Here is a 25,209-nt window from a genome sequence, read left to right on the forward strand (position 1 = left end):
TGTGAAATCCGAGCTTCATCGTCGGTGATTTATTGTCTTTAACTTGTTGGCAAAGGGTGGTTCTAGGAATCCCAAAACTGACTGATGCTGTCCTCATGGACATGCCTTTATCCGTTTAAGCTATATTCAGCTTATCCAACATCTATTGCATCCGCGACGACTTCCTTGCGTACTTCGAGGCATCTGTGTGTAAAGAGACAAGCAAAAAGTTGGCGTTTTATTAGATATGAAAATCATTTAATATCACGCATATGGCGCTTTTACCCCGTCGAAAATGGTCCGTCCTCCCCCCTTTTGCTTTATTTTGCACTTTACGGAAGAACCGGAACAATCTACTAAAGGACTGGAACAATGGCAACTAACGGAATATACCGTTTTTGCTGGAAAAATGTGAAAAAACCGTGAAAAATTAGATCACTTGCAATCGCGATGGACGAAAACTTTGTTTTGTTTACAATTTTGACATTTCGTACGCTCAGATGTTGCAAGGTGTTTCGAAATGACAAAAATAGGCTAATAATGCTTCTTGCGTAGCATATTGGGCAACATACTGAGCATTTCTTATAAAACAGAAGTGGTCCGTTTTACCCCGCCGGGCGGTCGTACCCCGTCTTCCCCTACTTGTCAAAATGAACACTCGAAATCGATCGCCCCATTTGATTATCGCATCCATTTGACGATCGCATTTCGAATTAGTTAGTGCCTCGAATCTCGAACTCCATCTAAATCAACCAAGAAAACTATGATTATTTTGCATGTTCCACTTTGACTGTGTACTCATTCAAGGCACTTAAGTAGTAACTCCAGCAGAACATATCAGGGAACTCAGCGGAAATGATGTGTGACGATGACAGCTGGAAAAAGAGTGGTTTCCACCGCACAGAATTGGACGTAATTAATACTTGATTGATAGTTGCATCCCGCCAGTCATTACCACACATCCAGGATGATGGTAAAGAAGGGACATCACAAATAAATATAATATTTACAGCTTTGACAACTGGTTGCACCAAACGTTGCGGAATGCGGATTGAAAGTGTCTTTCGCGGCGATTGGATTCGAGTTCAAAATAATAAATTATAAATTTCCTGTCCCGTTAGGGACGAAAAAATGTCTGGCAAACGATCGAAATTTTCTCCTCTTCGCGCATGTTTTGATTTGTATTCTCCTAGATGGGATATTTATCTAGCTGCAAGTATGACCCCCCCGAACATCGCCACTTTTGGCACCATTTATTATTTCCACCGAAAAAAATGCTTTGCAGTAAATCATCTGCCAGATACAAGTCGCTTCTCACGTCATACGACGAAGCCCTGCGGCGAGTTTTTGCGGCTTAACCCTGGGGGGATTTGGCAAAAGATTACATCTCGGTCTGACATCTGAGAGCAGCGCGGGCACTTCACCGCACATCCGCCACCAGATATTTTGCAGTCAGCTTGTTGTCTAGCGCCAGACTTGTGGGGAAGTTCATTTATCTACTGTTGTTGGGGATGTTCACTGAACCCCTCTCGTTTGTTGACAGACAGCGAAGATTCACATTTGCTTTCGTTTGCCCAAATGATTCGGCGAAACACTGTACAGAAAGCCCTACTCTGCTATCCGTGTGCGTCGGAGTGTAATTTTCCATGAAGTTTTTGGAGTCACACATTCCCTGACCTTGGCTAGCTTGCCAAACTGTAACCATATCGAGATATTAACAAAACAAAAAATTAGTTTCAATTAGTTCGGAAAAGTAAATATGATTTTCCAAATGAATCATTTGCGCTGACACGCGCCCATCTAAAATTATTCATATTTATCTTTTTGGAATAAGTAATAGTTACAAATTTTCCTTGTGCCTTGTTTATGAGAAACTTTCAACTTTCTCTGTCACGTCTATTCAATTGTTTAAGTGTTTATGCAGACCGTGAAATTCAGTTTTTTCAACTGGTGGTGTCGATATCTCAGAATCTACTCGACCGGTTTGGCTGAAATTTATTATCTGCGTGTAGAAATGAATTATTCAAACCCTTTTTGATATCTCATTTTATCGATTTTTATGAGCTTCTGAACAGTGATCTTTCATAAATAATAACTCATTTTTAACAAAAATGGCCACCATTGTGGAAATTTTTCGAATTTTAAAAAACCCGCTGTAACGCTTTAGCTATTGTCCTAATGTTTCAAAATATTCATTTCAATTTGTTCTGCGACACCCCGTTGCTTCATTCCTACATTCCATTTTATTCTCAACATCCGGAAAAAAAAATACGAAAATTCATTATTTTTTTAACTTTCAGACAGGGGTCCCCCCTTGAAGCTTTTGAAAAATCGGTCGGGTGTTTTCAAAAAAAAATTGTTTGGCAAAGGAATAAATACCCATGTTTAACCAAAATCTGAGAAAAAAAACTGTTCGGTAGATCCGTCCTCGAGTACGGTTCATAGTACATTTGAAAAAAGGCGGAGAGGTTGTGTCCGAGACAGACAGTGTTCGCACAGTTGACGTAGAATTACGTTACGATATTTGTTGCATGTTGTAGGCTTTGCTCTATTTTTGAAGTTCGTGTTAGGGAAACACCTACCTGTCTGCACGGATGTTTGCGAATCATATTCTCGCGCTCGCTGCGAGGCTCTTAGCTTTCTTGTATTTCTTATCGTCAGGTGATTTTTTCTGTTATGAAGGCTCTAAAAAAGTTCATTCACCTGCAGTCTTGAACAAGACCTGTTAGAAGATCATTCACCGGATAGAACCCATGGTCTTTCGTTGAATAGGCGTACGCGTTATAGCAACGGAGGGATATCCCTTACGGTCAGCACAAATGGGACGGAAGCACTCATTCCTACGCTTTATCGACATATTAACTATTGAATTTTTTTTAGTTATACAGCCATATCATGGCAAACCGATATACTGGTTCTCAGAATTTCGTGGAAAGTGGTAGTTTTTTTCATATCCCAAAATATTACACTCCTACATTTTAATTTTTTCGTTAGGGTGACCATTTCGATTTTTTGGGAGTAATTTTTAAGAAAAAAAAGGGAAAAACTGATTTTTTTGGCCACTCTAAATTCGAAATGGGTCTAATATTTTGTGATAAGAAACAAACTTTTCACGAAATTCTGAGAACCACTATATCGATTCGGCATTTTTTCATTTATTATATTATTTATTTATTTTTATTTTTGTCAAAAATCGACACTGGGATTTTTTTCGAAATATTGGGTGTTTTTTCGATTTTCAAAAAACTCAAACTTCAACCGTTTTGCGCCGCTCTCCTTCAAGTCCGATTGAGCTGAAATTTTGCATACGATGTTTTTCCGTGGTGTTGAACGTTTTGTATGGAGTAACTTTTTGAAATTTTTGGGGTCGATTTTTTCCCATACATTCATTGGCACCCTACTGTATATATGCAGAGGCGATGCGTGGCCAAGTGAGCTATCTGTTCAATCATAGTATGTTTTCTATCGTTTCCATCGGCTCCGTTTACCAGTAAACTTAGAACCTCAAATGTCATTTTTGGTAAGTAGTAGTTATCGCTTCATACATAGCTGGCTGCGTTTGCCTTGTCGCACTTGAAGATGCAGAAAGTGTTTGAATGACGGCGGGTTCAGAAAAAAGGTTTGAGCCCGGAGGTCATTACTGCTTATTCCGTTAGAGGCGAATGAACTGTAAGGTTTAAAGCCTCTTAAAAACAAAGAAGCAAGCAAAAAAGCTTATTTTATAGTGTTGTGTTGTGTTGCGTGCGGTTTGTGTAGTGTAGTCAAGGGTATCCATCAGACTAAAATCCTTCGCGATGGAGAAGTTCCACTCAAACAGAAAAAAATATAAGAATATTCGGGATAATATCAAAATTACAAATAAACTACCTTCGATAATTCCTCATCTATGCTGAAAACGAAATAATACAAAACAATCTGAGATTGTCTACCTGTCCTATGAACAGCTCGAACAGGCAGACGAGACGCCACTGTATATATGTTAGATTAAACTGTTAGCGAGTGTCCAAATTACTGGTATAAACATTTCGTGAACCCATCAAGAAATGACTGAACAAATTGTACAATTTTCGTGACATTCGTAACGTGAAGTTAAGAGATTTTATGAAAATCCTGTATCTATTTTTTTACATTTTTTATGTTGGGTTCTCAAAATAAATAAATTGATTCGACCCTTACATTTTAGTATTCAGCTTCAAAATTTCCGAAATGGCTTATTTGGACATAAGACTACATCTTAGAATCAAAGCCCATCCATTAATTGAAGAGTTATTAACGGTCAAAAACCGAACACTTTTTTTCTTTTAAAACGTTGACCTATATTGAAAGGTTAGACGTAGTCCTACGTCAAAATACACCGTTCCGGAAATGATCCATAAGTTGCAATTTTGTTTTCTAACACCATCTATTCTATGACCAAACTAAAACTGAAGAGAATTGGTTTAGTGCATTTTTTTTACTATAGAGGAATTGTATACTTCGTGTTTCTTCAATATTCTTCCGATAATGAATTGAAAATTCGTGTAATTTCAATATAATCTGTAAACGAAAGGTTTAAATAATGGAACGAATGGTTTACGTTCTCAATTTTCATAAACGATTTATACATTTACAAACAGGCAGTCATTTTCATCCACAATTATGGTTTGCTGCACAAAGCGTCTGAAGTCCTCTTTTACAAATGTTCTCAAAAGGCGATATCCTACGTTAAAAGTCGCCGAGTCGAAAATGTTCACCCCTATTCTGTATTTCGATCGATTCGAAATATTTCGAACGAGTTGATAAAATTCCATTCTGTATTTCGTTCGAGTAGTTTTTGCATTTCGTTCGATCTGTTTCTCTTCGAACATCAAATGGGCAAAACGTTCGAAATAAGGAACGCAAAATTATAACTCGAACGAAATAACGGTTCCGAACGAAATGGAAATCCGTCGGAATACAGAATAGGGCTGGTTAACATAAAACAAGAAGAGCGATGTCACGCTCCCCGTACTTTTGGCGTACAACAAGTAGTTAAGTAGTTTCATCCTGCATCGATACTTTTTCACCGTCGAATCAATTGCGATTCAAATGTTTACATCGGTTGAATTCGTTTGAATAGCTCTAATATCGCGAACGTTTTTGATTTTTGCTATAATGTTCATGAAAATAGAAAAATCAGGTGAATTCGGTTGATGATCTACGTGGCGCAAAAAACCAGCCCCTTTTGAAATGAATGTTCCAATATTAAAAGTTTTTTCAAAATTTTGTGGACCGTTTAAGCATTCCAATATCGTTGATTTATTTCTTAGAAAAACAAAAAAAAATTTTCTGAATGGATATTTCTAGGGTATGACATGAAAAAATCCACTTCATGGTTTGTTTGAAAAAAAAAAAATAAAAAAAAACAATAGTCAATACGATCCCCTTCGGTCTCGATAACCAACTGACAACGCTTTGGCATATTCTCCACGAGATCCCGGAAGTGTTGTCCCAAGCCTTCTTCAACGCCCCAAAATAGTTTTGCTTTTGGGTTTTGGGGTGGCCACACCATTGATTTTATCCGGACCTATCGGAATAATGCTGCTGTTTTCTTCGCAGTATGCTTCGGGTTCTTATCTTGCTGGAAGGTGTATTCCTATTTTCAGCACGGATTCTTCCAGGTTCTTGTACAAAATGTCGATGTAACCATCAGTAATCCAAATACCGTTGACCGGGGCTAAGTTTCCCATCCCGGCCAACGAGGAACAGCCCCACACCATGATGATTCTACCACCGTGCTTCATAGTCAGTTGTAGATGCCGGTCGCCTTTTCTTGTTAAACAGCATGAACTTGTCCGACCAAATAACGCGCCTCAGAACACCAGCTGACATAGTCCCTCGCAAACTGAAGTCGTTTTGCATTGGTGTTGCTGATCATCGGTCATTTTTTGGCGAAATAGCTCTTCAGGTCCCGTCCCACCTAGCGTCGTCGAATGGAAGGGTACAGATCCAGCCTTTCTTCAATCGCCTGAATGGTCGTTCGTGGGTTTTGTTTACATCACGGATGACTAGCGTGTCCGTTCTTGCATTAGTCTTACGTTTCGGTCCTCTTCCAGGTCTAACGGCCACGCTGCCGAGGATCTGATGCTTCCGAATGGCCAGCTGGACCGCACGCTTCCCCACGCTTCCCAGCAATGTTTCGTTGAGACTCCTTGAAGATATCAATCATGAATGACAGTACCAACCCCCCCCCCCTCCCCCTTCAGTATGTGTGTTTTAGCACTCAGCTGATAATTTCCAATCTTTTTTCAGTAGGAACCAGTTTCTTCTGAAACAATGTGTTCCAATCGATCTCACCTGATTGATGTAAGGCAGAATTGCGTGATACAAATCCGCCACAAGGTTCATCACGATCTGTATTGCCAAACAAGTGTTTTTGTTAACAGAAGAACCAAAAAACACTAAGTGCTACCCTAATTCGCAGTGACACGCAGTTCGCGTTTGTCAGTGATGGATAGCAGTTGACACATTGCAATCACGACACGAACCTCGTCCTCTGCCAATTGGACGATTGATTGAGTATGGAATGTTCGAAATAGTCCGCTGCTGTCGTAGGTTTCATTCGAATTGTTTGGAGAAACCAAACCATCTTAGAAAAAGAAATTACATTATTGATCATGAGGTCCGGAAATACCGGTAATGACTGGAAGAAACCGGGGAATGACCCATAACTAATTCAAACCTGTTGTTGACAATTTCAGCGCAAAGGATGTCAATTATCGCTTATCTTTCGTCGTTGAAGGTTAATGAGCGCCGCACGCTAAGCGAACCATTTTCTTCGCGCTCGATGCTCGATGTGTAACTCAATTATTTTCATTATTTTCCATGGCGCCATGTCTTTGAGGGGGGAAGGGAATGTGTTGGTGTATGTGGGACGCGATGACAAAAGAGAGTGAAAACAAGCACATGATAAAGTAAAACACAGCTTTGGAATGGGTCCAAAAAGTATGAAGTGTAATTTTGATGATCGGTTGGGTTGACCTTAAGCCGCCATGGCTGGTTCATAAATTAAGGTAGTAAAACCGTCGTAAAATGCGGTATCGATTCCGATGAGGGGGTAAGTAATGGGAGCGCGTTCGCTCCTAGAATCGCGCACACACATACCGTCGTAGATTTACGTCAATGGTTGTTTAATGATTTGGTGAAGGACACATACGATGAGAATCGGTGCGCGAGTCCATGTTTCGCGTTATTGCGTAACCTAGATAGAACCGTTGGAAAATTTTCCCGCATCCGAATTTCGATTATCCGATGGATTTGAATCAAAAAAGGAAGGCTTGATGGTGATCAGCTTCCGAACCTTCAATCTACCCAAGGGAGGTTGAAAATTGTATCTCTGGCGCGCGCCCTCCAATCAAACAACCGCAGTATCTCGATTATGTAATACAAAGCAAAGATGGACTGCGCATGTTTGTTGTCTCCATAGGGGAGACATCGACGGTAATGGGTCTCAGAAACATCCAAGTAATTCGCTCTCGCGCGTCTCAGTCTCTTTTGCTCTGAGTTCTTCCCCCTCCCAGTTGGGAGGGAAATTGAGAGCGCACCCCACGTGCAGTTTTTGCTTTGGTGGGTTCGGCGAAATCGATTTACCATATCACGTGTGTAAACCGTCTTTAGGTTTCTACTGTAAAAGTGAAAAAATCCGAAACAATCGAATCTTGGAAGCGTCAACCCAATTTATTCCCATTCCCGTGTTAAAAATCCCACTTTAAACCCATCCTTATTTACGTTGCAACCAGACCATGTAAGCTAATCATGATGTTTTATTTTTGATTTTTTTTTATTTTCATGCGCTTGTGTTCGTGTTTTATTTTATTTGGTTGTTCATCATTGCCCTCCATCACCATATTCTTGCATATCCCCATGCCTGTGTTCATCATCCCGCATTTGTGACGACAATCGCGACAATCGTGAGCGCATCATCAAACGTCAAACCATCATCACCATCGACCATGTTTGCTGTTGTGCCTGCCTGCCTACCTATTAAAAATCAACCGCGTAGACCGGTAGGGCGGACTCGTATCGAGTCGCCACCGTGGCACCACTGAAGGATGACAACCTTACCGCCGATGGCCAATATAAGGTAGTATATATTTTGTGTGTATGTTTGTGCTTTTCTAGCTTCACTTTCAGCCGCTGTAAAAAAAGGCTTGGTTGTAACCGAAGGACTAACCCAATTAGAGAGCAGTAATAATCATTGCACCGTAATCATAAGCGTTGTTGCCGCTCTTGGTGTTGTTCTAGGCTGTAACATCGGTTACGTGACTAATCAGTATCGACATACTTCACTTGTAGGGTAGAAGTACTAGATTGTTGTTGGTAATGCAACTATGGGTTTTTTCGGTGTCTGAATCAGATTCATTATAAGCGGTAATGGCGAATTAATAATGAATGTGCCAGCTCTATTGATCATTGGGACAAAACCACGGTAAAAGGGGGAAATTGTGGTTGGCTTCGATTACCACCACTCCACAGTAGAATTAACATGAGTCATTCGAACAGCTACATGTGTATTGAAGTTGAAAACAATTGCATTAATAATTAGACTAACGAATTTCGCCGTTTTAGTGCTCATCTGAAACCATTCTATCTCCCTAAAACAATAAAACGGCTATAAATCATATTTTAAAGGCTGTAGAGTCTGTAATTCAATAAAATACGATACAAATTTGGAAACTACATCTTGAAACCTGGATCAATAATCCGGACTCAGAAATCTATGGTCTGTAATCTGGTGTTGTGGGGACAAATTCTTGGGTCTGAGATTCGAATATCAAATCTGAATCTTTAATCCGTAATTGTAGTCTGTTATTTGGAATTTAGAATCCCTACACCTTATCTTTGGCATCCGAATTTTTGAATCTGAAAACTGGGGGTTGGAACTTGGAAACTACGATCTAAATTTGAAATCTTCATCTGTCTTCATCTTCAATATTAGAAATCTGGATCTGAAATTTGAGCTCCGGATCCGTTGGCCTGGAATCCGAACATGAAATCGGAATTCCAGAATTCCAAGAATTCCAAAGAACTCAGTGTACTGAATATGTTAGATGAGATCATATTCTGGAATCAAGATTCTTACGAACAAAGCTTTGTAACTCGAATACGGAATCAAAATCTGTTATTCGTGTCCTAGAATAACTCGGATTTTCTAATGTATTGAAAGCTTGAATTTGGAATCTTAAAACGGAAATTGATCCTAAAACTCGCATCGACAATCTGATATCCCGAATCTGATAAATACAATTCGCATTTGTAACTTGTTTTTCACAATGTTTATTGACCATTATGAAAAAAAAAAAAAATACAAATTCGATTTCCGATTCCTAATCCAAAAATTATGTTTTAACATTCAGATCCGAGATACAGGTTTAACCAAAAGTACCACAAGTGAGGTGTGAATTACAGATTCCAGAATTCAGACACAGAATTCTGATTCTGATCTCCGAATTTGAAGATACAAAATTCCGGATCATACATAAAGATTCTTGATGCACGTTAGGATCCTCTCACCAATATTATATTGAGATCACAACTTTCATATTCCGATCCCAGGTTTCAAACGTCAGATATGGATTTCACTGATTTCACATTACAAGGCCACGACAGACCATCAGCCGTTGAGATTGAACATAAAGCACAAAAAGTAATTTGGAGTGGTCAATTCAATCAGGGGATCCAGATTGACACATCTAGATTTCTTCTTGTACATTCTTCCATTTGGATTTGATTTTGTTCGGACCTTAGACTCCCGAATAAGAGGACAGATGAAGATGACATATCTAGATTCAAAGGTTTTGCTTCAGATATAAATTTGAAATTCTGATTTTCGTACACGGGTTCCAGATTGAAAATCTCGGTACAGATCTTTCTTTCAGAATCCAGAGATAAATTCAAGTTCAACTCTCACGTTTGAGATTCCTGATATGGATTATGGGAAATGAAATGTTCGAATTCTTGGTCCAAGATTCCAAGTTTCTGATCCAGATTTGATATTGCAAATGCAGATAATTTTACATTCAGATTTTGAATACCTCATATGGAACCTTGATTTGAATTTCACATTAGGATTTTTGCCTTTGATTTTAAGACTCAATATTCCAGAGGAAGGTTTCAATTCGCTGTTCATAATTCAGATTCCAGGCACACATTAAAATTCTTCTTGATTTTCCCAAACCAAACCTCAACCAAACCCAAACATATAGATTATGGTGCAAATTCCAACGTAGGCTTCCATAAGCAGATTGTAAAAGATTCAGAAAGGAAATTCAAAACTTCAATTTATGGATGCAGATATCTGAAAAATGTTCAATAATCCAATGCACGTATCGTAATTTGAGCATTCCAAAATCAGATTCCTATTACGCGGCTTCAACTTCTAGATGAAGTTGCAGATTCGTGAAATTCCAGCTTAAAGTACATGTCCTAGATTCTATGTTATAAGTTTCAGATTGAACGGCCTTGAAGTGAAATTTAAAAAAAAAATCAGAAAATCAGCATCTGAAAGTCTAGGAGTTGAAATAAATTACTGATGCTAGAATGTCAGAATTCAAGCTCTTATCCGGAATCAGAATTTTTAATATATAGCAAGAAATCAGGAGTAATAAATTTTACGTGAGACGTGGAATATTAATACGGTACTTAGAAACTGAAATTGTGAATCGTGAGCCCGTATATGAAATACGCAATTTAAAATCTGAAGATTTATTTAATTTTAATTCCTATCTAAGATTCTGCGTTATCAAATAATAATAAAATATTTGAGATATGAAAAGTTGAATTTGCGCATCAAATCCAAAAACTAGAAGAAACAATATCATGAAGGTAGGTGTTGGAAATCTGAAATCGGTGAACCTGAATCTAAATACAATAGAACCTCGATTATCCGCGAGCGGATGATCCGCGATGCGGGTTATCCGCGAATGCGAGTTCCCCAGTAATTCTTTAAACCTTCCCGAAATTTGTCAGTGAGTAATAGAGTTTTGCTCTTTTGTTTTGGTCATGGCTTTCACATTATCTGATCCCTGATGTACACGATCTTACGGATGGATAGTGCAACAATTTCTGTATTGATAAAACATAGTTTTTCATGCTAAAATATCTTTTTTTTTTTCGTGTATGCAGCTCTATTTTAGCCCTTTATTGCGTTTTCTGCGATTTTCGTTATACGCGTTGATCTAGCCCGACTATTTCGCGGATAATCGGGGTTCTACTGTATTTGAAAAATAAACTTTGAATCTGAAATATGAATATAAAGTTAGAATTTGAGATCCGCTGATTTAATTTGAAAATTATTGATTAAACCAGTAATTGAATGAAACAATTTCCGAATTCTTTATTGCCAACAAATCCCAATTTAGGCCTATTCATGCATTGTGATAGACTGCGTTCTTCATTGCAAGTCTGACGTATGACATGATGCTTTGTTCATTTCTTTAATTTATCGTTGACTTCCAAAAAATGTGAACGGAAGAATTGCGAAACGATCAATGTATTTTATAGTTCCCTCTTCTCTATTGCATCTCCCAAGTGTACGTACTTCTCGAACCGCAAATTGGCTTGATTTGATGAACTTCAGGCACTCAGTTCTGATTTTGACATGTAAGATGAACGCATGTTGTTCAACCGACGTTATCGCAGCAAATTGTTACCAAGACTCATTCCGGTCTGCAGAAATGGATGCGTGTACAAAAGTGCCGTTTTCTCCAGGCTTCTTGGTTTTGAAGTCTGTGTTTCACAGATTCCAGCGGTCGTACATCAACCGTTGCGCAATCTTTACATATTAAGGACCGCTCACGAGTTTTCTCGTGTTTCGCGTTCCTTTTGCTATGGGTGTATCACGAAATAACCCGTGTTTTCTACACTTGATGGTTAAGTACTTGGTCTGCCAAGAATCTAACGAGGTCTACCGCACCGATGGAAACGATCTCATTCGTGGAGTCCGAACAAATGAAGCGTACAAGTTTACCCCAGAGCGTGCGGTCCCAGGCGCATGTATTACAGATTTCTTTACGGTCCTGAATGTGTTAACTGAGTGGATTTCGTTTCGTTTCTTTCTTTGTTTTTAAGAGGCTTTAAACTTTGCAGTTCATTCGCCTTTAGAGTGGAATTGTTAGCGGCAATTCGTTTTCAGATTTGTGTGATTTCTGGACAATTATCAAAGCAACTTTTAAGCAATTGAAACAAGTTTACGGATCGATAATTAACAAGCATATAATTATTGGACATTTTATCTTTCGAATGAACTTATGATAATCCACTCCGTTCAGTCGGCAAAGAGATATTAACGTTCAAAACCTTATACTTCAAGTGTCACACTCTCGTTTTCGACAGATATGGAAGACATAGTCCTACGTCAAAAAATAATCTTCGAACGGACTATCATTCCCTATCATTCACGGACCATTCAGTTGTCACCACGTTGTTTGTAAAACGGAATGCTAGTAAGAAAAAAATCCACTTCAAAACACCGGCGAAATCGGAAAACATATGCATGATACGAGATCAAACATTTCACGGTCATGCCAAACACAATTAACTCAACCTTCCGAGAAAAATGAACAAACGTGACACACTGAATTCCATCTTCGCCACATTTGTAATGCCCCGCGTCACAACGCGCGAATGCCGGGCACCATATGAATATTAATAATGTTGCATGTACTTGTCTAATGTCATGAGAAGGTCAAATTCGACGTAAATCTATTTGAACAGTATATCGAAAAAGATGTTTCTTACATAGCCGAACAGCGAACGTGCCGATCCAATCATGTGCGACATCTAGAAAACTCAATCTGATTAGCCCCTTCACTAAAATTACTAAAATAAGTCGTGACAGAACCCATTAAATAGCCATTAATTTTCCACTGGATACCTATGATGGTCGCAATTCGTGCCGTAACGCTTCGTCAACCTCCACAACCCTCATAACGAGAGAAAAAAGATATAACACCAGAAACATGCTTATCCTTGAAGTGCGACTCAAACTACCCTATCTAACGTGTGCTCGTTCTCTGTCCCCACACCAATCACTCATGTCTCAAATCAATTATTGTGTAACTTAGTTGTAAACATTAGCTCTGTATGCATGGCACCTGCTTTTCTTCCACCGCAAATTCAACCACAACAGATTTGGTAAGGTCTCTATCTCGGAATAATTACACGGGTAAATTTTCTACTTTGGAATGTTCTCCGGCTCACGCTCTCTCCATCACTTTAACAAATGTAGCAAAAAAGTTTGGATACTAATCAAATCGAGGGCCAATAATCTGTGTCCTCCACAGGTGTAGAAACTAATTGGTACAACAAGTGTTAGACACACAGAACTTAATCTTATTGCGAGAGATCTAATTTTCTTGGCAAATAACAAATAACACACTTCAAACGCAACACCACCACCTTGGATCCAAATCGAACGAAAACCCTTGCTGCGGGCTCAACAGTGAGCGTGACCCCGATATCAGGATTGCCGCCCTGGCCGTGGAATGTGCGCATCGGTATTCCCTCAAAGATGAAATGCGTCAAGGGTGTCGGGTTTTTCGACCCCCCAAATAACGATAATTAACAATCGTGGTGGTGACATTTTCACTCGAAGAGGTTGCTAATTAAAGCCGTCCTCTACCGGAGACACCCGATTGATATCTTATCTCTCGGGCGCTGAGTGCGCAGGTGATTGTCCCGGGCTATTGTTTTCTTCTCGCTAAGTAGAAAGTCTCGAGAGGTGTTCAATTTACACTATCTGGTCGTCGCAATGTCGCGCCAATCCGGCACTCGGTAAGCCGCACTCATCGGCAGAAATTCGTTCGATATGGATACTGGGAAATAAGCCTCTTTGAAAAAAAAACATATTGATTGGGTGTTTGTTAATCCACAGGCAAGACGCAAAATGCCGCCAAAGAAGAAAGGAGATAATTTGGATGACCTGAAGCAGGAGTTGGATATTGATTTTCATAAAATCACCCCGGAAGAGTTGTATCAGCGTATGCAAACACATCCAGAAAATGTAAGTCGTTCATCGTCGTTCGGAGTGGTCGATTGTTGTTGATGTTGTGTTTTTTTTGTCAGGGTCTCAGCCACGCTAAAGCAAAGGAGAACCTGGAACGAGATGGACCAAATGCGCTCACCCCACCTAAACAGACACCCGAATGGGTCAAGTTCTGTAAGAATCTCTTCGGTGGCTTCGCCCTGCTACTGTGGATCGGTGCTATCCTCTGTTTCATCGCATACTCTATCCAGGCCAGTACCGTCGAGGAACCGGCCGACGATAACCTGTATCTCGGCATCGTGCTGGCCGCCGTCGTTATAGTTACCGGTATTTTCTCGTATTATCAGGTATAACGCGATCATCCGATAGTTGTTGCAGAGTTACTGAGCATTCTCCCCCTTTTCGCATTTGCAGGAATCGAAAAGTTCCAAAATCATGGAATCCTTCAAGAACATGGTGCCCCAGTTCGCCACCGTATTGCGCGAGGGTGAGAAGCTGACACTGCGCGCTGAAGATCTTGTCATCGGCGATGTCGTTGAGGTCAAGTTTGGCGACAGGATACCGGCGGATATTCGTATCATCGAAGCTCGAAATTTTAAGGTAAGCTCCCGATCGATCGACTTGTGTATCTCTCGACTGGTACTAGTTGGAGGGCGGTTATAGCTGCCGAGCGTGCCCCCATTCGGTATCATCGTTGTTAATTGAATTTAATTCTTTTGAATTGAGCATTAACTTTTGTGATTCAACAAAACGGGAATGTGGAGCAAGGAGCAATTGAGCGCTGCCAAGATGCGAATCGCTATGATTCAATCGGTCTGGGAATTGACATGTCAAGGCCCTCGTCTAGGCAGGCGATCGGTTCGATTCTCCGATTGGAAATGTTTTGTGTCGTTACTTTGAATTACACGAATCAAAAACTCAAATCCACGATGCCGTGCCACAATTCCATCAAATCAGCTGTTTGTGTCAGATTCAGATTCCGTTCACAATTCACCCGTTCTCACCCTTATCAGCGGGTATTTGCTCATGCATGACAATAATGACAAACAACGCGCCGGCGGGGCGCTGAAATTGAATCTCCCTTCGGCAGTGAACCGGTCGTCCAACTAGCGCGCTAGTCATTGCTGCTCAAACCGAGTTAATTTATTGCTCATATTCGTCTCACATTTACGTTCGCTCGTTGCGGTGCCATTCTCTTGCATATATATATATATATATTTACTACACTTGCACGCCGTACTTTGAAAAACATCATCAACCGTAATAAAACGATAATTGCCTGTTATGCTGCTGCAGCACCTAATTTTGTTTCCTTTCCTCTACTCGTGCGCAGGTCGACAACTCATCGCTTACCGGAGAATCTGAGCCACAGTCCCGTAGTCCCGAGTTCACCCATGAGAATCCCCTGGAAACCAAGAATTTGGCCTTCTTCTCGACGAATGCCGTCGAGGGCACAGCTAAGGGCGTGGTCATCAGCTGCGGTGATCACACCGTGATGGGTCGTATCGCTGGTCTCGCCTCCGGTCTGGACACTGGTGAAACTCCGATCGCTAAGGAAATTCACCATTTCATCCATCTGATTACTGGCGTGGCCGTGTTCCTCGGTGTAACCTTCTTCGTGATTGCCTTCATCCTCGGCTACCATTGGTTGGATGCTGTGATCTTCTTGATCGGTATTATCGTCGCTAACGTCCCGGAGGGTCTGCTGGCCACTGTGACCGTGTGTTTGACCCTTACTGCCAAGCGTATGGCATCGAAGAATTGTCTGGTCAAGAATTTGGAAGCCGTGGAAACCCTCGGTTCGACCTCGACCATCTGCTCGGATAAGACCGGTACTCTAACCCAGAACCGAATGACCGTTGCTCACATGTGGTTCGATAATCAGATCATCGAAGCCGACACAACGGAGGACCAGAGCGGTGTCCAGTACGATCGCACCAGCCCCGGATTCAAGGCCCTGTCCCGCATCGCTACGCTGTGCAACCGTGCCGAGTTCAAGGGAGGTCAAGATGGTGTTCCAATTCTGAAGAAGGAAGTCAGTGGTGATGCCTCCGAAGCTGCTCTGCTCAAGTGTATGGAACTTGCCCTCGGAGATGTGCTGAGCATCCGCAAGCGTAACAAGAAGGTGTGCGAAATTCCGTTCAACTCTACCAACAAATACCAGGTTTCGATCCACGAGACGGAGGATGCTAGCGATCCGCGTTATCTGCTGGTCATGAAGGGTGCCCCCGAACGTATCCTGGAACGCTGCTCGACCATCTTCATCAACGGCAAGGAGAAGCTGATGGACGAAGAAATGAAGGAAGCCTTCAATAATGCCTACCTGGAGCTGGGAGGTCTCGGAGAGCGTGTGCTCGGATTCTGCGACTTCATGCTACCGTCGGACAAATTCCCCCACGGCTTCAAGTTCAACTCGGATGATGTGAACTTCCCCTGCGAGAACCTGCGCTTCGTCGGCCTTATGTCCATGATTGACCCTCCACGTGCGGCTGTCCCGGATGCCGTTGCCAAGTGCCGCTCTGCCGGTATCAAGGTTATCATGGTCACTGGTGATCACCCGATTACTGCCAAGGCCATCGCCAAATCAGTTGGTATCATTTCGGAGGGTAACGAAACCGTTGAAGACATTGCCCAGCGTCTCAACATCCCGGTTTCGGAGGTTAATCCACGTGAGGCTAAGGCCGCCGTTGTGCACGGTTCCGAACTGCGCGATCTGTCCTCGGACCAGATCGACGAAATTCTGCGCTACCACACGGAAATCGTGTTCGCTCGTACCTCCCCGCAGCAGAAACTCATCATCGTCGAGGGTTGTCAGCGCATGGGTGCCATCGTAGCCGTAACCGGTGACGGTGTGAACGATTCGCCAGCCCTGAAAAAGGCCGACATCGGTGTTGCTATGGGTATCGCTGGCTCCGATGTGTCGAAACAGGTGAGTTGATTGGGGCGGAGATTCGGTCACTGCTACACTAGCTCATTAGTGGACATACATCTAATTATTTTACGTGACACACTAATCGATTTCCTCCCGAGCACATTGAACATACGCGCACCCATATACATTCACTAGATTACATCCGTCACACTAACCTAGGTACACTTTCCGGAATGGGCCGGGCCAAACTCTACTAACCTAGCACAGCAGTTGTGGTCAACCTAGTTATAACCTACCACTGAGGGGGAGGGGGGGGTACACGTGTTCTCCCCCCGGTTCTTCTCAACAACTGAGCTATTATATGTGTGTGTGCTTCCAGGAGACCTCTATGACATTTAAGGTGTACAACTTTACTTCCGCCATTTGGTTCGAAATTGAGGCTTTATTGTAAGCGAAAACTGGTTATACAGTTACGATTTAAAGCAGGGTACATCGTTAATTGTTGAACACTTTCCAAATGTTGAACAGTCTGAAGAATTCTAACTAGAAATCAATTTTAGTTGTTACATAACCCTTACCTTTGAAAAATACGATTAAAAATATTGCGAATCGATAATCATTTGGCACTGTAATTGTTACATATAAAATTAAGAAAATGCATCCTCAAAAAAAGTTTATAATACAAACAGCTGTGAATTTTTCGCGGCCACTATTTTTTCACAACGTCTGATAAAATGCTTTGATAGTTGTTCAATTATTCGGGGTCCTGATACATTAAAATATTATATGAATAATAAAATTTCAGACACTGTTGTTTTTCAGTTCATATTCCATTCGTAGAATACTCCCATAACCTAAAACTGTCTTTTCCATTAGAAGGGGAGCCATACACTTTTCAAGCCCACGATATAACGGCAAATTTGCAATAGAAAAAATATACCGAAAACAACAATCCGATGTGACTGAAACGCCCATTTTTGTAAACATTCTAATATATGTAGTCATATTCAATTTCACTCTTTCATATTTTTGAATATGCGGCTAGTCTTATCTTCTATTATTATTACTTATTTTCTATTCTTACATATTACTTGGAAATTCTTGCAAATTGAAAAACTTCCAAGAAAATAATAAAACAAAATTATATCCAATTTGCCCATGCTTGGCATCCCTGCTTTCGTCATTGGCTTTATAAGTTTGTCTCACGGTAAGATAAGATCAGACAATAGGGGGTCTTTTACGGACCAAATTTCTGTCAATCGTTCTAATTTCTGATTGGCTGATTCCGATGAATTTTGTAAACAAAGCCGATTTTTGTATTGAATTTAGAAATGGCGAATTTAATGAATATTACGATATTTAGTTTAAAGGAAATGTGAAGGAACTATATGCAAGTTTATATGTGTTTTTTCACAATGGAGTAAAGTGAACGGCAAAACACTCATTTGTCAATTTAGCTTCGTTAGGTCCCTAATGCGATTTCATATTTCGGAATATAATTTCCATTACTAAGAAGAAATGGAATTTCCAGTACTAAGAAGAACACTCATTTGTCAATTTAGCTTCGTTAGGTCCCTAATGCGATTTCATATTTCGGAATATAATTTCCATTACTAAGAAGAAATGGAAAGTCTCATCATTCACTATGCAGATAGCAGAGTTGTTAGTTCTGGCTCGTAAATATGAAAAAAGAGATAGTTGAAACCATCCAGGTTGTGTTTTGCTGACTACCAATTTTTACACTGCTGACATGCTCTTTCCCGCTGACTTATTTTGATGATGTAAAGAGCTACGAATTTTGTTCTGTTCTGTCGAGGGAAGTTTTCGCTTCATCGACAGTGTACTCATAGTTGAATTCAATATTCATGTCATCCACATTATCACTAAAATTAGATGAAGCTGAAATTCGATATGATGTCGATGCTGCTTCACTGTCCATCAATTTCTGGGCTGAACATTCTTCTCGCCGCTTTGATAGCAAGTCCATCAATCCAAAAAGATGTTCGGCTGTATGCGAAGCATTCCTTACTACGGTCATGTATTTCGAAAGAGTCACGATTTTCAAGTTGTTTCTGAATTACAATGGAGTTGAGCGCCGTTGTTTTGCACGAATCAACGAGAAAAGATTCTCCAGACAATCTTGGACGAGTTGTTATGGATATCATTATAATATTATAGATATGGGTATTTTTTTGTCACTATTATAGTGACTTCAAAAACATTTCGGCTGGTTCATCACTTTTACTTCCATTTTTGGAAGAATGTCGGGAGTGAGAATTGAACTCGTGATCTCTGCGTGAGAGGTATGGATGTTACCATTACGCTAGATCGCCTCTATATGGGTATTTAATAGACTTATTTTATCCTTTTTGTGATTGCTTTATTGAAAATATGCAAAATCATTAAATTCGCACCAACCAAATGTTACGATTCATAAAAACAGAAATTAAAAAATCCGAAATTTTATAATATTTGGCAACTTTTGGCATCTTCAAGTCATGGCTTCATTTTTGAACGACGAAGAAGAGTAAGAAGCCAGTTGTCTCATCTTGTCTTAGGTCTTATGGCGGGTTTACATTAGGGAGATCTATAGCTATAGATGGATTTATTCACGTGAAAATAGGTGTAAACGGGTGAGAATAAATATGATACACTTATTCGAGGTATATATAACTTGAATAAATTCAGCATATGTAAACGCTTGTGAATTTCTCACTGGTGAGAAATCACTAAAGTTGGATGCAGTTCTTCTTTAGGTGAATAAATTCACCGAAAATATGAATATATTCATTATAGAAGTTCACGCTAGTGTAAACGGTTGATGCGATTTCTATAAATCTCATCATATTTCTTCACATGAATATATCACTAGTCTAAACCCACCCTTACGCAGACGGATATATGGTACTAGATCAAGGCGGTATAATAAGGTGGAACGTTATGTCAGAACTGCTGTTCAGCCATTACTTGAGTTCGAATTGACAGCGACCAAACGAACGGCTAGAGTTTCCCGAGAAAGAGGATAACAAATGGCATGCAATGATGAGTGCATACCGCTAAGTGTTTGCTGCGCATAAACGTTGGTTTTGTTTACGCTGTTGGCATCATTGTTGTGTTTCTGTGACTGCTGCAAGTTGCTGTTTTACGGAACGTGAGGGTTGTTGCTGTTGCTGCTGGGATTGTCAATTCAGCGATTGAGGAGGCGATCTGGCGTAGTGGTAACATCCATTCCTCTCACGCTAAAGGTCACGAGTTCAATTCTCACTCCCGACATTCTTCCTAAAATGGAAGTAAAATGAGTTGAAAATCACTATAATACAGATAAAAAAAAAAAAAAAATTCAGCGATTGTGGGAGCTTTGCTAGTGGGTATATGAAAGGGTCACTACCGGAGGGCTTGTGCCGTACTGCTCTAAGTTCCATTCGCTTTGGTGGAATTAGTCGTTGGCGACCCATTAGGATTGAGTGATAGCGATACGCTGTGGATATCCATGCATATCATTTCCCGGCGACTGCTGCTTTAGCTGGAGACTCACCTGATCGTACGGGTTGTGAGACACAACAGCTAGTTCGATTGAAACCGGCCCAGCGTATGTATATGTTGGTGTGGACCGCTATGTAGCATACAAATTAGACCTGCTTTGTTTATAAACAAAAATAGTCGCTGTCACTTTTTATCCCCTCTCGCATCTTCCATGCCTTATCATCATACTGTCGAAAACGAACCACCTGTCAATTCCAGCTCCTTGTACTAGATGAGGCCGTTTTGTCACTAAGTTGGCTAGTGGAGCGCTATACAAAACAGTACGGAAGAAAGCAGAAGGGGAATTATTTATCTGAAGCGTGAAAGAGACAGGCTGATCACAACCGAGGTTTCGCACAAGTGTATTGTGTTTTGTTTACAAACAAAACACAATATACTTATAAGCGCTTTGGACTCACGAACGAGTGTTGTTAAGAGACTAACTATTCAACATCTAGCGAGGATCGTTCTAAATTTGGTTGAATAGATGGATATGTGTTCAACATTTGGGTGCCAGAACACCATTGAAAAAATATGTTTTCTTGGACAATGCAAGTGGTCTAATATAATAAAAATTGGGTTGGGGAAAAAGAAATGTCGTATATTGTCAATATGTGGCAACACTGAAACATATTTTGGGTTGTACTTATCGCATTGTGTCATACTATACGGATATTTAAAGATGACAATCTGTGCTACAAGTGTCGTTTTGACAGTGTTGTGATTGTGAAAAATAAAAATATTCTTTTTGTTCGCAAATCTCATATTTTCGTCATCTATCATCCATGACAAAAAGTGAGGTCAGACAACACAAAACATTGAAAGCAAGACGGGAAATCAATACAGCCTTGTGATTACTTCAGTGGTTTTCCAGTATGTAAAAATCAGTCTAGCACATAAGACAATCTATAGCCGAAAGGGGCGAAAGCAAAGTTGCACACCCTTAACAGTAGCAAAATGTTGTAGAGATCTTCTCAAGTTCTCTGATTCTCATCGCCCATATTAACATATTTTCCTCCCCATTCTTTTTACATCCCAAAACAAAAGGCCGCCGATATGATTCTGCTCGACGACAACTTTGCCTCCATCGTGACGGGTGTCGAAGAGGGCCGTCTGATTTTCGACAACTTGAAGAAGTCCATCGCGTACACGCTGACGTCTAACATTCCGGAGATCTCGCCTTTCCTGGCGTTCATCCTGTGCGACATTCCGCTCCCGCTCGGTACCGTCACCATTCTGTGCATCGATCTGGGAACTGACATGGTAAGTCCACGCGAACCCGGTTGAACAAACGACGCCGGCCAAACACTCTTGTCATCTGTGTATTTATCTCTATTTCTCTGTATCTCAAAACATAAACATGTCGAGATTGTTATTTCTTTTATTTCCTTGTCGTATCGAACACAACAATGTTTTCCGTTGAGAGTCCTTCAGCTCTTCGTACCCGTTTGGGAAGAATTACGAGTGCCGCAGGCACGAGCGCAAGTTGTAAATTCTGGAGAAGAAAAAAAAGGAGTATTAGATGTTAGCAGGAACAGTTTTAGGAACGATTAACACTCAAATGCTGTTTCCAGAATTATCCCGATAACACGGTTACGACGCGAGCACTAATCGATCGTTTTTCTTTTCCAAAAACACACATACACACACCAACCAACCCCCCAAAACAAAAACCAAAAACTGCGCGATAAGATCCCGGCAATTTCTCTCGCCTACGAAGAATCCGAGTCGGACATTATGAAACGTCGGCCGCGCAACCCCATGCTGGACAAATTGGTCAACGAGAGGTACAAATTCCAAGAACGAGCGTCCATTCGCGCGCTCCAAGTGTGCTACGATTCCCGATATTCGCTGGCCAGTCTTTAACTCAATGTTATTTTTCTCCTCTCGTATATATTGTTCCAAAATTTGCTTTCTTTTTCATATGTATTCTCTACCTATTTTTAAAACTCGTTTATTACTAGCTTGAATAATTTTATCGCTCGTGTATGAAGCAATCCCAGGCGTGCGATCAGCAGCGAAGTTTTCTCTTTCCCCGCGCGGATACGGCTCCTAATAATATATCGCTCTCTCTCTCCCTCTTTTGATCTCTTGACCTCATGCTAGAGTATGTGTAATATCCTACGGAGGAAACTGAAAAGCAGCTCGCTTGTAGTAGAACTAATAGTTTGCTATTTTGTCCACCTCTCTCTCTTCAAGAAACCGTTTGATCATATTATCATTCAACTTTTTCCCAATCGATATACAAAAATCTTGCACCTGAATTATATCCTTCACTTTATTCTGATTGAAAATCGTTCCGAAAAATCAGTGCTTGAAACAAGGTTAAGTCAGGTACGTTCGTGATAAACGCAGCCCTCCAATATTTTTTGAAAAGCTTTATTCTCCACCGAAGATTTCATTTGTTCAGTTCTTATTTCTCACCATTTTATCATTTTTATTTTTCCTCCCAAACCGGTCGATGTTTTGTTGGCAAAAAAATGAATTGTTTGTGAACAATAGGTACCCGCCATTTCGCTGGCCTACGAGCACGCCGAGTCCGACATCATGAAGCGACCTCCACGTGATCCGTTCAACGACAAACTCGTGAACGAAAGGTTTCTATCTCATTTTAAACAAACTATCAAAAAGGCTCAGAGTTAGCGCTTCTCTACTAAACGGAATGATCCCCGAAAAACCCCCCCGTTAACTGTCACGAACGCCGTACTAATCCGTACTGTAAGATTTCTAGGTTAAACAAGCAAATAGGCATTAACCAGTTGCATGCATAGCGCCATCTTCGATCAGCGCTGGGAAAAAAAACTAACTTAACTTTGGCCAGAGTATGCAATTAATCCAACCAAAAGCCGAATGTGTGCGTGTGTTTGTATATACATACTGAGCTCTACGTATATATTTGGAAAGGTACAGCTTGCTCGCAAGAAACAGAAAAGAAACGAAACACACACTGACAGCGTAGCAACATCAACAGAAAAAACACAAACAATATACACGAAAACACAAACAAAAGCAGTTCCACATGCCCCCTCCTTGTGTCGGATGAAAACACACGGATCAAACACGATCGCCAGCTCCTGCACTCATATGTTGTTTATTAGTTTCAATTGTTGATCATTCGATTGTTCATCGGAATCAAGTCGCCACCATTTTGTCCATTGTTTTATAAGCTTTTTTAAGCAGCGTTAACGCTTTGTTCTTTTCATTGTTCGTTTCTTTTTTCTCTAGAAGCTCATTTAAACAAAAATTGATTTATTCTCGATCGTTGTTTGCTATGAATGTGAAGTTTTATTTTTATGTTCGAGAGGTAAACCTGTTTCATTTCACTCATCTTCCCCCAATTGACATGTGTTTTTGTCTAAAATTATAAATATCGTACGGTTCCGTATCGGAACCACCCTTATCAACCGTATATGCTGTGCCGTTGAGAATAATAATAACAATCAAAGAAACGTAAGCAAAGAAGAAAAAAAAACTAAAGAAAATACACACCCACTACTACTCACACGTACAGGTTCCTGCCATTTCGCTAGCGTATGAGGAAGCCGAGTCCGATATCATGAAACGTCAGCCCCGTAATCCGTTCACTGATAAATTGGTCAATGAAAGGTAAAAACCAAACAGCCAGCGTAACATCCAATTACACCGTCCACCGCCAGATGGTGGGAGCGGCAGTGTGTCCCATTTTTGATTTTTTCATGAGAAATGAAAATAGAAAATGATTATTCCCCCCCATTGTTTTGTTCTGACGAGTTATTCTGGTTTTGGTTTAATATATTAAGTTCCTGTTAGTGAAATTAATTTTTGATCGGCTTTGGGTTCATTTTTTTCACCTTTCGTCTTCCTCATTCTATGGACGTGAAAAGTAAAAAAATAGAGTTTCGAATTGGCTATTTTGGGTTATTTTATCACTGAATTGGGTAACATTTTCATTCACTTTATATTCTTATTCTTAGTTCTATACCTTTTGACATTAGATTAGCCGGTATGATTATGTACTCATTGCCAACGTTTATCGCTAAGCTATGGTCGATCACAGATGGCGCTGATTCGCGTACCACCCATACTTTCAAGCAATGCCACCTGTGATCGATTTCGCGAAGCTACTCTTTCTCTCCTCATTATCTATTGATGTTATGTGTGTTTGTGTGATATCTACCTTAAACTGTTAAGATTCTGTACAACAACAATGGAGAGGTTTCCTTATGTTTCCGTACGACTTTGTATTGCACTCATCTATCTCTTACCGCCCCAATATCTCAAAAGTTATTTCGGACCCGTAGTCTTGCTGTTTATGATTTCACTCAGATTAAAAATTGTGCGTGTGCAGGACAACCGTCTATCACTTTCATAATATTCAAAGTAGCCTAAAATATACACTATGTCCTCACTCCTCCAAGAGGTAAAAAAGGTAAGTGTCCTCGGCGTGATCAGCCGAACAGAACAATCGACCTCCAGCCATTTTTCGTTCCATCTTGAGTTCCATCTCATCGCGTGCCACATCAATCATTGTTTGTCACCTTTTTAAAAGCACCTCCACCACTCGACTCTGCCCCCTCTTTCGCCTGCTGACACTTACCCGTTTACACATTTACTCAATGCCGCGTGGTCAGCGCTATCGACTATCCCACGGAAAAATGTTCTCCCGCCTTTATCTCGGTATACATTTATGTAAACAAATGACATTAAAAACACAAGAACATCAACAATATGAAATATGAAAAGACACTTAAAATTGTGAATATTCGTAGAACAGAAAGTTTGTCTTCCTTTCTAGCACATACAAACCGCTCTCTCTTGCTATATATATATATATATCTTGTGAGGTTAGAATAGA

General features: G+C 40.5%; 1 protein-coding gene across 9 annotated transcripts in view; it reads left to right on the plus strand.

Moving 5' to 3' along the window:
• LOC129773918 (sodium/potassium-transporting ATPase subunit alpha) overlaps positions 1 to 25,209 on the plus strand; it is a 129,406-nt gene that overhangs the window by 95,172 nt on the left and 9,025 nt on the right. For 3 of the 9 annotated variants that reach the window (XM_055777585.1, XM_055777608.1, XM_055777612.1), the window contains 7 exons: positions 8,000 to 8,080; positions 13,871 to 13,999; positions 14,062 to 14,328; positions 14,396 to 14,581; positions 15,315 to 16,910; positions 21,423 to 21,638; positions 22,878 to 22,972. In XM_055777585.1, the coding sequence (XP_055633560.1) occupies positions 8,000 to 8,080; positions 13,871 to 13,999; positions 14,062 to 14,328; positions 14,396 to 14,581; positions 15,315 to 16,910; positions 21,423 to 21,638; positions 22,878 to 22,972 (2,570 nt within the window). Of the gene's footprint in view, positions 1 to 7,999; positions 8,081 to 13,870; positions 14,000 to 14,061; positions 14,329 to 14,395; positions 14,582 to 15,314; positions 16,911 to 21,422; positions 21,639 to 22,067; positions 22,163 to 22,877; positions 22,973 to 23,886; positions 23,982 to 25,209 lie in introns of all 9 variants that reach the window. The other 6 variants (XM_055777616.1, XM_055777626.1, XM_055777620.1 and 3 more) reach the window with 4 other exon arrangements.

The sequence above is a fragment of the Toxorhynchites rutilus genome, chromosome 1 (genome assembly GCF_029784135.1).
Source record: "Toxorhynchites rutilus septentrionalis strain SRP chromosome 1, ASM2978413v1, whole genome shotgun sequence".
NCBI classification, from domain to species: Eukaryota; Metazoa; Arthropoda; class Insecta; order Diptera; family Culicidae; genus Toxorhynchites; species Toxorhynchites rutilus.